At 43.5% G+C, this 15,066-nt stretch overlaps 1 protein-coding gene across 1 annotated transcript in view; it reads left to right on the plus strand.

Annotated features, from left to right (window-relative positions):
* Positions 1-123: 123 nt before the first annotated feature.
* The window catches only part of TSPAN3 (tetraspanin 3), a 32,547-nt gene continuing 17,604 nt past the window's right edge, over positions 124-15,066 (plus strand). Inside the window, exon 1 of the mRNA XM_014584832.1 lies at positions 124-416. Within this exon, the coding sequence (XP_014440318.1) occupies positions 124-416 (293 nt within the window). The remainder of the gene's footprint in view (positions 417-15,066) is intronic.

Raw genomic sequence — 15,066 nt, forward strand, 5'->3', positions numbered from 1 at the left:
CCGCCTGGGCCAGGCCTCGGCTGAAGCGCCCGCGAAGTCCGGCGGGGCCCGGGGCCGGGTCGGGCGCTCCGGGGCCCTTGCAGCTGAGGCGCCGGCCGCGGAGGCCGCTCCGCCTGGTCCAGGATGGGAAGAAGGACCAAGGCCCGGGGCGAGGAGGGCGGTGAGGGGAAGCCCTCGGGGCTTCCCGCATCCTCTACCCGGCGGCCTCTGCGCTCGGGCCCGACGCCCGGGCCTGCTGGCTCGGCGCCAGGGGCTCCGTCCCGAGGCTGGGTTGAGGCCCCCTGGAGCAGCCTGCTGGGGAGGCTGTCAGTGCAGATTCTTTCCGGCTCGAAACAGGATACTCTCCGGAGAGTCGGGCTCCGCTTTGTCCCGGCCCCCGCGGATCCGGGGACTGTACCGAGCCGTGCGAACCGGAGGTGCAGATGTGCAGGGTCGCTGCTGACTCCCGGGGCGAGAAGTTTTTACTGAGAGCTCTTTGTATTTACTGAACGGTTTCGACTTGAGAAGCCAGATAATCCTTAGGCCAAGGAAGTCGGTCTGTTTGTTTTGGTAGTGGGGGTGGGTAGCCTGGGGTTACAAATTTTGGTTAAGCGTGATTCAGGTGTCCCATGATTTTGAAACAGCGAGTTCTCTTTCAGTAAAAGGTGGCTTAGGAATTTCTTTTTGGACCTGTCCCCAGAGAAAGAAGTGTTTATAAACAACCCATCTTAATTCAGGCCCTTGTCTCACCAGGGACTTCCTTAATAACCTATATTGTTCCTGTCAGTCTCTCCACCCTCTAATCCATCTGGACCTTGCACTGGGATAAATCTTTATATAATCATTTTATATTGCATCACTTTATTTTAAGCAAAAACAAGAACCAGAAAGCCTCAGCAGTAGAGTAAGATTCAGCCTCCTTCACTTGGTATTGCAACCAAAGGCTGGTCCCAAATCATTTCTTCCTTGCAACTTACTTTCTTATTCTTTTTAAAATAATTATTTAATTTTATTTATTACTTTTTAAACTTGATATAGGGCACGTGTGCTCACCAGAGAGAGGGAGAGAAAGCAAACTGCCAGGTCTGGGACTTAAAGAGCTGTTGCCCATGTGGGAGTACAGCGACTTAAACCACCACACCATCTCCTGGCTGACAACTTAATTTCTTTTTTAAAAATTTTATTTATTATTATTATTTTAATTTGCTGTAGGTCTCTTGTGCTCACCAGAGAAGGTGAGCGAGCACATACAAGCGAGCCACCAGGTCCAGAACTCAGATCGTGGTCGGCCATGTGGGAGTCCAGTGCCTTAACCACCATGCCACCTGCTAATCCCACAACTTAATTTCTTAAACATTTCTTTGCCCTAGATAGACCTCTCTGTCCACAGTCCCCAGATCACTCCTTGAACATTCCCTGCTCTTGTACATCCCCCTTTGAGTCCTCACTGGTCCCCATTCAGCTCCTGCCTCCCACACATAGGCCTATTCTGAAAAGAATCCTTTCCTTGTCATGTCCCTTCTCCCCCTACAAAGGATGAAACTTCATCCAGGATGCTTTAGCATCAAAGGAAAATTATGCAAAATATTGTGTGGCCATAGAGCCTTTCTGGTGTTATGCGCTTCTGACCTGGGATGCAGTGCCTGCTCAAAGCCTTGGGTGACATTGGGATATCGATGATTTCTTTTCCACTTACACAGTGTGTCTTACACTTTGAATTACAGGCCTTTTTAAAAAGAAATGTTCTTGGGTCCCCAAATGAGAAACACTTTGTTAGATAATAAGATAATTAGGAGACAGAGACTTGGCTTCATTCACCGTACAGTTCTTTATTTTACACGGACATCATTGTTTGGTTTTGAAGAATAAATAGTAGATGGATTCTAGGCTGTTCAAGCTCAGGGAGTGGAGTGAAGTAACAGACCTTTAGAAATACAAGGAAACAGTGTCTTTAAATGGTCAAATTTTTATTTAAAATACCAGTTAATTCTAAGCGATTGCCTGTGAGTCTTTGGAAACTGTGGAAGTATGGTACTGTTAGGCCAGTGCAGAAGGTTACGTTGAGCTCCGGTTGTGCTTTTCATAGTGCTAAGACCAAAGTCATGCTAGTTAGTAAAATTACTCTTCATCTGGGTTAGTAGGATGGTGAAGCTTTTGTGAGCGGTGATAAGGAAGTTAAGCAGATAAGCAGGGAAGACAACTGGGGAGGGCACCCACCCTAACCAATGAGGAAGCAGTGGTAGGTGTGTTGCCCTGGGGATTATTAGTGTATGGACAGACTATTGGAATCTGATGATGGGCACTAGAACTCCCATCCGGGAGCAGAGTTGTAAAGAGCACTTCACAGGGAGCAGCCTCACAGTAGCCCCCTCTGGCAGGAATATTGTTACATTTATTTTATGGATGAGGACATCATGGTTTACTGAGTTAAGTAAGGCGTGGTAAGCTACTTCAGACTTGGGTGTCTCATACTCCAGAGCCTGTGTTAGAGCAGGATGTCATTTCAAAAGGGAAAGGAACAGGGCCTATGTTCCAGTCGCTTTCTCAGTTTAACCTACTGTTAAGCTGTTTAGAAACAGTACCAGCATTTAAACTATATTATCTAATTGGTCTTTTTAAAAAAATGAAGTCATTGTGAGGAAGTACTTTTTTAAAAAAAGAATTATTTTATTTAACTTTATCCATTTATTTATTTATTTTAATTTGACCAGAGAAGGACAGAGAGAGGAAGCGAGAAAGCAAGCCACCAGATCCGGGACTCAAACCAGGGTCAACCATGTGGAAGTCCAGCCCCCCCAACCACCACGTCACCTGCCAGCCAGTGAGGAAGTACTTTTTAAAAATGTTACACAGGTTCTTCCTGGGAATAGGTGATAGACATTAAGCTTATTGTTAAAGAGCTGCTCCTCCTTGCTTTTAATGCCCTGAGATCTGTAAGTGGAAGAGTAAACATTCCCCACCTAGAGTGCACCATTCCCTCCCCCAGTGATTTCTCACTTCCTCTGTCTGTCTGTCTCCCTCTCCCTCCCTCCCTCCCTCCCTCTCTTCCCCTTGCCTCAGTGAGAGCCCAGGGCCTAAGGCAAAAACCTCTTTTTAAAAAAAAGTTTTATCTAGGTTCCCTTGGGCTGCTCTAGTAAATAGACTTAGCTCTGCTGCACCAGCTCTTCATTACCAGCTGATAATTTAGGCTGATTGTTGGTAGGTGTTGAAGTTTAATTGTTTTTGGCAAGCTCTTATCTATCTTGTATCTTACTCTCTATTTAGCTACTCCCCAGCACCCCCAACCACCACGTCACCTGCCAGCCAGTGAGGAAGTACTTTTTAAAAATGTTACACAGGTTCTTCCTGGGAATAGGTGATAGACATTAAGCTTATTGTTAAAGAGCTGCTCCTCCTTGCTTTTAATGCCCTGAGATCTGTAAGTGGAAGAGTAAACATTCCCCACCTAGAGTGCACCATTCCCTCCCCCAGTGATTTCTCACTTCCTCTGTCTGTCTGTCTCCCTCTCCCTCCCTCCCTCCCTCCCTCTCTTCCCCTTGCCTCAGTGAGAGCCCAGGGCCTAAGGCAAAAACCTCTTTTTAAAAAAAAGTTTTATCTAGGTTCCCTTGGGCTGCTCTAGTAAATAGACTTAGCTCTGCTGCACCAGCTCTTCATTACCAGCTGATAATTTAGGCTGATTGTTGGTAGGTGTTGAAGTTTAATTGTTTTTGGCAAGCTCTTATCTATCTTGTATCTTACTCTCTATTTAGCTACTCCTTATGTCTTAATATCCTCGTGCACTTGGGAGTTTGTTCAGTGAGCTGTGATACAGAAGTGGACACTACCTGAAGGCTTGTACTGATCAGACAGCCAGATTGTTGATTTCGTGTAGACAGATGGAGACAAAACTGTAACGATGTTACTGCGGGAAGGCACAAATTAAAATGGAAAACTAGTGTTTCTAAAATCCTGAAGGTTGTTTAGTTCCTCACCAAATTCCGAAATGTTAGGGCTGTAGCTTGAAAGATCATTTCTGGCAAGTGAATGGATGTACAACTTGGATCTCTGTTTTCATGGACTGGTGTAGCTTTTAAGTATATTAGCGTTAGGTCCATGATGACCTATCGAAGAAGGTTAGGAATCCTTGAGGCAAATGACTGAGTTTTGACAGCTATTGTAATAAATTGTCATTAGCCTATTCCATAACCTGCGCCTTTGTGTCAAAGGCAGACAGGATTCTTAATCTGGTAGGTTATTGGATGTGACCCAGGAGACCTCATCTAAAACCGGTTTAAATCAGTACTTTTTAATATCAGGTTTTTACTCTGGTAAGTTAATTAAGTACTTAATCAAGTTCTCTGTTATACACATTACCTTTACTTTTTCTATCCTATTAGCAAAATGAATGGACTCGTGTTTATTTTGCTCACATGTCTTAGACATTACAAGAGCTATAAGAGAATGCTTTTTCCGTGCTTATAGAATTTATAATATTACATATTTACTTAGGCTATTGTTTTTCATCTGTTTTGAGAGGGGACAGTAGCACTAGGATGCCTATAGAGTATGGAAGTACCGAGTCTTAAACCTTTTTTTTTTTTAGAATTATTTTATTTAACTTTATTAATTTATTTTAATTTGACCAGAGAAGGACAGAGAGAGAGAGAGAGAGAGAAAGCAAGACACCAGGTCTGGGACTCTAACCACAGTTGGCCATGTGAGAGTTCAGCGCCCTTAACCACCATGCCACCTTCCAGCCCCTGGTCTTACAACTTTTAAACACCGTTTAAACAAACTTTGGAGTGTGGCACCTTCACTATTCCTCATTTACTCTGTGAAATAACCTATGTGTTCAGATTGTATTTGAAAGCCGTATATGACCTTTTACATTTATCATGATGGGGCCAGCAGGTGGCATAGTGATTTAGGCGTTGGACTCTCTCACATGGCTGACTGTGATTTGAGTCCTGGACCTGGCAGCTTGTTTTCTCAATCTCTCTCTCTCTCTCTTTCTCTCTCAAAAACGATAGGGACCAGCAGGTGGCATAATGGTTATGTCACTGGACTCCCATGTAGTCAACTGCAGTTTGAGTTCTGGACCTGGTGGCATAAAACCCATGCCAGGGCACCCTGTACACGTGTGCTCAAAATCCCAAGAGATGAATGGAGAACGAATTGCCGATGGCCATCTTTAGGAGAGGGGTGATTTCTCACTTTCTGTCTCTCTGGTGAGCACACATGCCCTATAACAAAAATCTCTCTCTTACCAAATTAAATAAATAAAAGTTACATAATTCTTTTTAAAAATTTTAAAATAGAGACCAGCAGTTAGTGTAACGGCTATGTTGCTGGACTCCCATGTCATCAACTGCGGTTCGAGGCCCGGACCTGGCGGCTTGGACTCACGCCGGGCACGTGTGCATGCGTACCCAAGATCCCGGGAGGAGAATGGAGGAGAAGGGATTGTGGCGTGGCCATCCCCCCCTAGGGGGTGATTTCTCGCTTTCTGTCTCTCTCTGTCTTTCTGGCGAGTGCACGTGCCCTATAGCAAAAACCTCAAAAAAAAAAGAAGAAAAGAAAAAAAAATTAAATAAAAACTTATAATGAGGTTATTTCAAGTGTTTTTTTTCTTCGTGTCATAATCTTCTTTTATACTTTGTGTTTTCTAGCACATCTTACACCCTGAGTTGATAATATACTTCTGAGCTAGAACTTTTTTTTTAGTTTTTGCTATAGGATGAGTGCAAGAGAGAGAAAATGAAAGAGTAAGTGAGGAATCACTCATAAGGGGGATGCCATGCTGCAGTTCTTTCACCTCCCTTCTCTCGGAATTTTGGACACATATGCATATGCCCCCAGTGCGTTTTTTTCCCCCAAGCCTCCAGGCCCTGGATTGGAACCCTAAGTCAGCCTTGTGGGATCCAGGGTCTTCACTACCACACCACCTGCTGGCCTTAAGCTGGAACTTTCATCTGGCATCCTGGAGTTTGTTTCTCTGCTGCCCTTATTTCTCCTCTTATGAGTGACTGTGCTGACAAAGAAAAGGGTATGTCCTTGAGACTTTTGGTCATTTTTCAGTTCACTGTAAGAAAAGCTGACCTTATCCCTAAGTAAGTCATGATACGTAACAGAATATATTTCGTCTTTTGTCTTTGGCATTTAAGGGAATGTTTCCAGTCCGTCTGAGTCATCTGTCCACTGAGCAAGTGCATGGTGGCCCTGAGCAATCATTTAGAAGTTGGAATCAGAAAAGTTGTTTTTGGTTGAAGTTTAAGGAATAGGTTATTTATTAGCTTTTTGGGATATTTCTCATGCTTTGAGATATCTCAGTGAATCTTACCACATAAGATCTAATTTAGATTACTTTTACCATTTTTGGGGAGAATTTATTTCATAATATTTTTAAAAATTATTTTATTTATCTTTATTTATTTAAATTTGACCAGAGAGAGAGAGACACAGAGAGAAAGAAAGCTGCCAGGTTCGGGACTTGAACCACGGTCGGCCATATGGTAGTCCAGCATCCTTAAACACCACGCCACCTACTGGCCCCTATTTCATAATATTTTTAAGTCACATCAAACATGTATACCCTGAAGATCGATCATTCACTTAGTAAATGCTTGTTGAATAGATACTCTTTACCTGTTTCTGAGAAACACAGAGTAAAAGGGCATAGTCTGCTATTCGATGGCTAATGGGTACTGGGGCCAGACTTCTCATGCAATTCAATTTCTAGGTGCACCTTATGGCCCAAACCATACCATAGGTGATCTCAACTCTTCCTTTAGAAATATTATCATCTCAGGACCAGCAGTTGGTGTAATGGCTATGTTGCTGGACTCTTGTGTAGTTGACCATGGTTCGACTCCCGGACCCGGTGGCTTAAACTCAGACCAGGTACGTGTGCGTGCATGCCCAAGATTCAGAGAGAAGAATGGTAGAAAAAGGATTGTGGCATGGCCATCCCCCCAGGGGGTAATTTCTCGCTGTCTGTCTCTCTGTCTCTTTCTGGTGAGCACACACACACCCTATAGCAAAAAAAAAAAAAAAAAGGAAATAGTATCATCTCTTGGGGCCAGTAGGTGGTTGGTGGTTAAGGGCACTGGACACCCACATGGCTGACTGCAGTTTGAGTCCTGGACCTGGTGGCTTGCTTTCTCACTCTCCTCTCCCCAACTCTGTCCCCCTTTGGTCAAATTAAAATAAATGAATAAATAAACAAGTAAAGAAAAAACTCTATAAAAAGGAAATACTATCTCTCTTCCTTCTCTTCACTCGATTTCTTTTATAGTTTGCTGGAGTTAGTAGATGAAAAAAATTATTTGCATTAATGTTTTTGTTTTTAATCTACTAAAGGGGTTGTATAGTAAACATTGACATAACTCCATTTTATATTGTTGCTGCTACTGATAAACTCAAACATGGATGAATGCTAATATTGGGGCCAGCAGATGTTGTGGTGGTCAAGGTGCTAGACTCCCACATGTCCGACCGCAGTTCAAATCCTGGACCTGGTGATTTACTTCCTTTCCTTCTCTCTCTCTGTCTCTCTGTCGGCGTCTGCCCCCAGGCTTAGCACTATTATGGAAGAAGCAGAAAAAATGAGACAAAAAGAGTGGAAATGGACACAGGCAGCCTGAGCCTAGGGAGCCCAAGCAACTTGTGCCGCCCAGATGAACTGGACGTCTTTATTTATAGTACAAGGAGACATTACACATGTATGTTTCATGACACTTCATGGATTAGTTGCCAGGTTACAGACAATGAGAAGCAGTTAACAAATCTATAAGGGATTAGTCATACCCGGGGCAAGGTGTATCCCTTGGTGGTAATCCCATCTAGAGTAAATCTCATCTTCCTTTCTAATGCAGAGAACTAGCTGTTAGGTGTGGGGAAGGAGCTAAAGAACTTCTCCATAAGGAGTGCACCACCACACCCAGAGTAGGCTAAAGAACCCTTCAGATGCAGAGCAGGGATTGGACTTTACTAATTGGGGTCAAGATGTTTCTTGAAGTCCATCAGGTGTGTCTGTTGGAATGCCCCTAGTAATTTCCACCCTTGCTCTGTCTGCAGCCAAGGTCAGGGAAAGACAAGTTACAAGGCTCTGCCAAACCCCAAAAGAGCATGTGGTGTTTGCTCAGCACATGTCCCCACACCTCAGACTCTCTCTCTTAAACGTGTCCCCACATCTCTCCATGGTCAAATTAAAAAATAATAACAATAGATAAAACAGGATAAATCGTTCTTTAAAAAAAGAAATCAATGCTAATATTATAAAATATAAGCATCCCAGGGTCTTAAAGATTTGTTATTGTTGTAACTGATCTTTTTAGACTAGAGTAGCCTATGGCAACAGGTGGTCTCAAATAAAATGCATGCTTAAATTTCTTCTAAGATGATCCTAAAGCTTTGGAGTCTGAAAATAGCTCATTTCCATGCTGTTAAAATAATTTGCCTGTGGCAAATGGGTTTGTCTCTAATTTCATTGCCATCTGAACTTTTGGGTCTTTGAACTGGTAGGTGTAAATTGGATAAAATAGAATAATTTTGTTAAACTGGATTAACAGTGATTATAAGAAACCAAATTCAGGAAAAGTGAAAATAGGGCAGAATTGAGGAGCATGACCATTGCAGAGTGATAACAGTTTAAAAGGATCAAACGTTGCTTTAAGAATATAGGGGGAGGGACCAGCAGTTAGCGTAATGGTGAGGTCGCTGGACTCCCACAAGGTGGACTGTGGTTCGCGTCCCGGACCCGGTGGCTTAAAACTCATGCCGGGCGCATGTGCATGCGTACCCAAGATCCCGAGAGGAGAATGGAGGAGAAGGGATTGCGGCATGGCCATCTGGGGGGGGCGGGGGGGTGTGATTTCTCCGGCGGGGAAACGCGCACTACAGAAAAAACCCTGCAAAAAAAAAAAAAAAAAGAAGATAGGGGGAGTGGGGCAGCAGGTGGCCTGGGAGGGTAAGGCAGCTGGCTCCAAATGTGGTTGCCTGTGGAGTTCACTTAAGGAAGAGAAGGGATTGTGGCCAGGTTATCGGCCCTAGGAGGTGCTTTCTCACCCTACCATACCAAAACAATAAAATAAAAAAATGCACGCACACACACACACACACACACACACAGGCAGTGAAAGTGATGTTACTGTTGATGGCAAAAGTGGCTTATTGTTAAAACTTTACACTCGGGCCAGCAGGTGGCATGGTGGTTAAGGCGCTGGGCTCTCACATGCCGACGATGGTTTGAGTTCCAGACCCAGTAGTTTGAAAAATCACTTTGGCATGTGTATATGCTTCCCCAAAATCCTAAGAGGAGACTGGAGAAAATGGGATTATGGCGTGGCCATCCCTCCTGGGGAATAACTCTCTCTCTCCCTCTCTCTCTCTCTCTCTCTCATCTCCAGTGAGCACATGAGCCCTATAACAATGTCTTTAAAAAAATTAAAAACAACTTTACACCGCAGTCCACGTAGAATTTTTATTAATCTGCCTCCTTGAAAGATGTTTATGGAGGGGCCGGCAGGTGGCATGGTGGTTAACGATGCTGGATTCCCACATGGCCGACCACGGTTCAAGTCCCAGACCTGGAGGCTTGTTCTTTCACTTTCCTCTCTCTCTCGCTCTGTCCCTCTCTGGTCAAAATTAAAAAATGAAATGAATGAATGAATAAATAAAGTTAAATAAAATAATTCTTAAAACAAAAAGATGTTTATGGAAAATAAAAAAGATAATATACACTGAAAGAATAAGAATGGAGTTCAATCAGGAACTATTTAAAGATGTGTCAAGAGAGACCCAAGAAAAGTGATAAATGGCAGAGATTGGCAGAGGTTACTAAAATATTTGGATTGAAGAGATGCCTATTTTATGTTGACCCTTAAGGACAGATCTGGGATTCATTTCCAAGAGAATAGCAAAGTCAGCTGTAAACATAACTAAAATATTTGTTTTTCCAATTATGTACACAGTTTATTTAAGCCTTTTTAAGAAGTCACTAAATTTTTTTTTTCTTTTCTAGAGGCTTTTGCCTTAGGGCACATTTCCTCCTGGGGGAAACAGAGAGATAGAGACAGTTATGGGGAAAGTAAGAAATCTCCCCCTATGGCAGAATGGCTACTATGTAATCCAGTCTCCTCCATTCTCCTCCCAAGATCTTGGGCATATGTGTACATGCTGCACCCAGCATGAGTTTCAAGCCACCGGGTCCAGGACACAAACCATCAGCCATGTGAGAGTCCAGCGATGTAACCACTGCCCCCATCTGCTGGCCCCATAAGTCACTAAAAAGTTTTAAAATCAAGCTAACACTACTCATAATTCCACCACTAAAAATTTTTGCAGGGCTCTAAGACAAGGAAGACTACCTCTGGGGCCAGCAGGTGGTTTGACAGTTAAGGCACTGGACTCCCATATGGCCAACCACAGTTCAAATCCTGGACCAAGCAATTTGAAAATCACACTGGGTACCTGTGCATGCATGCCCAAAATCCTGAGAGGAGAAGGGATTGTGGTATGGCCATCGGCCCTGGGGGCAGAGTTCTCATTTTCTCTCTCACTGTCTCTTCAGGGAACATACATGCCAGGTAGCAAATACCTGAAACACACACACACACACACACACAAACACACAAATTACCCCTCTCTATATCAGAGCTTTTTATTTTCCTTTTGTTTTTGCTATTAAAATTTTATGACATTTTGATGAACATAGCTACTACACAAATTATATCTCCATCTGACTTACTGTCTTAAGACTAGATTTCTAGAAGTGGAATTAATAGATGTAAAAGCATAGATGCTGGGACCACCAGATGGCGTAAATGGTTACTTCGCTGGACTCCTATATGGTCGACCACAGTTCAATTCCCAGGCTTGGCGGCTCAAAACTCACCAGGCACATGTGCGTGCATGCCCAAAATCCCGAGAGGAGAATAGAGGAGAAGGGATTGCAGTGTAGCCATCCAAGGGCTGATTTCTCGCTTTCTGTCTCTTTGTCTCTCTGTTGAGTGCACCTACTATATAGCAAAATTTCTATTAAAAAAATGCATGAGTGCTGAGGCTCCTATGTGTTGCTGGATGTATTGCTCTCCAAAATGATGATTCTGTATTAATTTAAACTCTTTCTCAGTTGAAGGCCCTTCTTTCTGTACCCTGATACATCTTGGAGTACTGCTCTGCTTTATTATTGGCCAATTTGTTAGGCAAAAATTATTTTAGTAGTGAGAGTAGTTTTAATTTCTGAAAGAGCATTTTTTTTCTTTTCTTTTTTGGAGAGGTTTTTGCGATAGGGCGCGTGCAGTCGCCAGAAAGACAGAGACAGACAGACAGACAGAAAGCAAGAAATCACCCCCCAGGGGGAATGGCCACACTGCAATCCCTTTTCTTCCATTCTCCTCTTGGGATCTTGGGCATACACGCACAGGCACCTGGCGTGAGTTTAAGCCACCAGGTCCAGGACTCGAACCACAGTCGACTACATGTGAGTCCAGTGACATAGCCATTATGCTAACTGATGGTCCCCTGAAAGAGGATTTAAAGTCTAGTCTTTTTTCCCCTTGAAAGTTGATAAGAGAGTAAATGAAATGTGCTGTCCATGACATAGTAGTATAGTAATTGTGTTTGGTGACATGAACTATTGATGTTTTATTAAAGTAAACCAGCAGTTAAAACAAAGAGCAATTGGACTAGAGAATATTCTGGTGAGTAAGATGATAGAGGATTCAAGATGATTTTAAGATACTTTTACTGGCAGGACAGTAGAGTTTTGGGAAGCTTTCAGAAATGAACTGTACCGAATTAGCAATGATTCTTTCCAGTAGGGAAATGAAATGTATAAACATTTGGATGTGCCTGTATGGGAAACTGAGTTGTGGAAAGATGTGTACATAAGATGTATTTTTGCCAATTCCCCCCTTCCCTGACTTGAAAATCTGCTTTCTTACCAAGTGTGGATCACACAGTGGGTTTTGCATCGTCTTTCTCTTGACAGTTTTGTTCTTTCTCCCTACATTCCAGTAACTTCTGCTTTTATCAGTTAACTCTTCGAGGTGGACATCACTTCAGAGGAACAGTTAGTTCATGCAGGCAGGAAAGAACTTGTCAGGCCCTGTGCGCTTAGCTGGATGAAGTCCGGACGGCGCCTCTCATTACCTTGTCCTGAACCTTGCCCGTCTGGACGGTGTCATCCGTATCTACTGCTGCTGTGCTTCTGGTCTGCACCTAGATGTTCTGCGGGACATTTCCATTCGTAAACTTCCATGTGGATTTGCTTTAGACAGCCGACTTTTTTTTTTTTCCAGTTTGCTACAGGGCCATGTGCTTGCCAAGAGAGAGAGGGAGAGAGGAAGGAGACAGAGAGAGAGGGAGAGAGGTGAGAAAGCACCCTCAAGGGAGATGGCCACATGGCAGTCCCTACTTTTCCATTCTCCTTTGGGGATTTTGGGCACAGAGACCCAGCATACCTGCTTTTGGGTCTGGGATCCAGCCACCTTAACTACCACGCCACTGGCCGGCCCCTCAGAAGGATTGTTTTATCTCCCAGCGGTACAGGTCTGATTCCTTTTTAGTATTGTCACATTCCAGTGGCAAATTCCACTGTGGCCAATGAAAAGGGACTTACTGTGTAGATTTTAATATTCCATCAGTTCATCTTTCTTGGATGGAAAATTTGAAATTGCCCCCCTAAAACTAGTTTTAAACTATAGAAAAGGCAAACTGATGTGAGAATAGAATTTCTAACTTTAAGAGATTTTAAACTTTTTGGGTCCAGCAGGTGGTGGGGTGGTTTAAGGTTCTGGTCTCCTGCATAAATGACTGCCACAATTTGAGTCCTGGACCTGGCGGCTTGCTTTTTCACTTTCCCTCACTTTCTCTCGCTCTGTCCCTCTCTGGTCAAATTAAAATGAATAAAGTGAAATAAAATTCTACTTTATAAAAAAGGTTTCACAGTTGTTTATATGTAGAGGAAGGATATGAGGATAAAACAAAGCATCATACTTTAGGAACCCACAGTTTCCAATTTTTTTTAACAGAATAGGTTTAGGGTTTTTTTTTTTTTTTTTTTTTTTTTGAGAGATTTTCACTGTAGGGCGCGTGCGCTCGCCAGACAGACAGAGAGAGACATAGAGACAGAAAGCGAGAAATTACCCCCCAGGGGGTATGGTCACGCCGCAATCCCTTCTCCTCCATTCTCCTCTGGGGATCCTGGGCACGCACGCACATGTGCCCGGCGTGAGTTTTAAGCCACCGGGTCCGGGACACGAACCGCGGTCGACTACGTGGGAGTCCAGCAACATAGCCATTATGCTATTCCCCAGAATAGGTTTAGTTTTAAAAGTTTTTTTTTTGAGAGGTTTTTGCTATAGGGCACGTGTACTCACCAGAAAGACGGACAGAGATGAAGAGACAGAAAGTGAGAAATCACCCCCCAGTGGGGGTGGTTATACTGTAATCCCTTCTCCATTCTCCTCTCGAAGCTTGGGCATGCACGCATATGCACCTGGCATGAGTTTAAGCAACCGGGTCTGAGACTCGAACCACGGTTGACTACATGGCAGTCCAGCAACATAGCCATTACGTCAACTGCTGGTCCCATTTTTTTTCTTAGAATTATTTTATTCAACTTTATTTGTTATTATTTTTTAATTAATTAATTAATTAACTTATTTATTCACTTAAATTTGACCACAGAGATAGAGAGTGAGAAAGCAAGCTACCGGGTCTAGTACTCCATCCATGGTTGGCCATGCGAATGTCTAGTGCCTTAACCACCACGCCACCTGCTGGTCTCCTCATTATTATTTTTTAATTTGATCAGAGAACAAGAGAGAGAGAAGGTGAGAGAGTAAGCAGCCAGGTCCCAGACTCGAACTGCGGTTAGCCATGTGGGATTCTGGCACCCTTAACCACCACGCCACCTGCAAGCTCCAAGGATAAGGTTTAGTTTTAGAAGAACAGCATCGTGTCCTGGAAAAGCACTCACTCTGCTAAAGTTTTAAAGTTCTGTGATTTGGGGGCTAGCAGGTAGTTAAAGGCACTAGACTCCCACATGCTTGGCCGTGGTTCGAGTCTCAGACCTGGCTGTTTGCTCTCTCATTCTCTGTCCCCCGTGTCCCCTCCCCCCACACACACCCTGGTCAAATTAAAAATAAATAAAGTTAAGTAATTCTTTTTTTAAAAAATTTCTGTGATTCAGTTTAGAGCACAGGTTTATTGAAAGATAAAGAATTTTTTTTTTATTGTTCTTTGTGTAGTTTCAGACCTCTCAGCCTTGAATTTCCTTTGACTTCTTTGTAAAAAGGATGAATATTTTTAGTATACTGTCCTGGCACAAATCCTCCTCATAGGCTCAGATTTTCTCAACAGTGACTAAAGCAGTTCAGCTGCTTCCAAGTTCCACATTTCTCCTGAGTGTTGCGCCTCCCTCTTCCCCAGCCCCTCTCCATCGCAGCTGCTTCGTTGGCAAAGCCTAGACCCTTTGCTAGTTCCTGTTCCCATCGTGGTCCTGCACAAGGAAGAGTTAACCATGTGTTCACTCTCTATTTAGCTTTTCTAATACCCACAGCTCCTGCATTAAACATCTGAGTGACTACAGCGCGCCTGTGCATACTAGTTAGGAATTACCCATAGCCTCCCCACCACTGACCGTCAAACTCTACCTTTCCCCGTTCTTTTGGCCTTTCTCATTGTTGTTTGATGTCATTGAAGTGCTTGCTTATGGCCCATCTTAGGTCTTTGGTTGTTGTTAGGACACTTTATATTTTCAAAGTAACTGGCATCATTTCATAAATTATCATATGGTTTAAGCTCTAAGCACCATATACAGATTTCATTAAAAGACAAATCTGAAGTTGTCAGCAGTTTAGGAAACATAGCCTTGTTTACAAGTAATGAGGTTTACACGGTCTCATGTCAGCAATCGGTGCAGCTTCCACTTTGGTGTGTGCAACTAACCGGTTGCCTCCCACTCGAGGTTGCCAAAATAGGTTACATTCAGTCTCTGCGGTGCGATTTGGATGCTGACTACACAGCCTAGGATAAGAGACTGCTTAGTTTCTATCCGAAAAGGGCAGGTGGCTGTCCCAGTGTGGCTCCTGCCAGCCTTCC

This window comes from Tupaia chinensis, unplaced genomic scaffold (genome assembly GCF_000334495.1).
Source record: "Tupaia chinensis unplaced genomic scaffold, TupChi_1.0 Scaffold000078_1, whole genome shotgun sequence".
In the NCBI taxonomy this organism is placed as follows: Eukaryota; Metazoa; Chordata; class Mammalia; order Scandentia; family Tupaiidae; genus Tupaia; species Tupaia belangeri.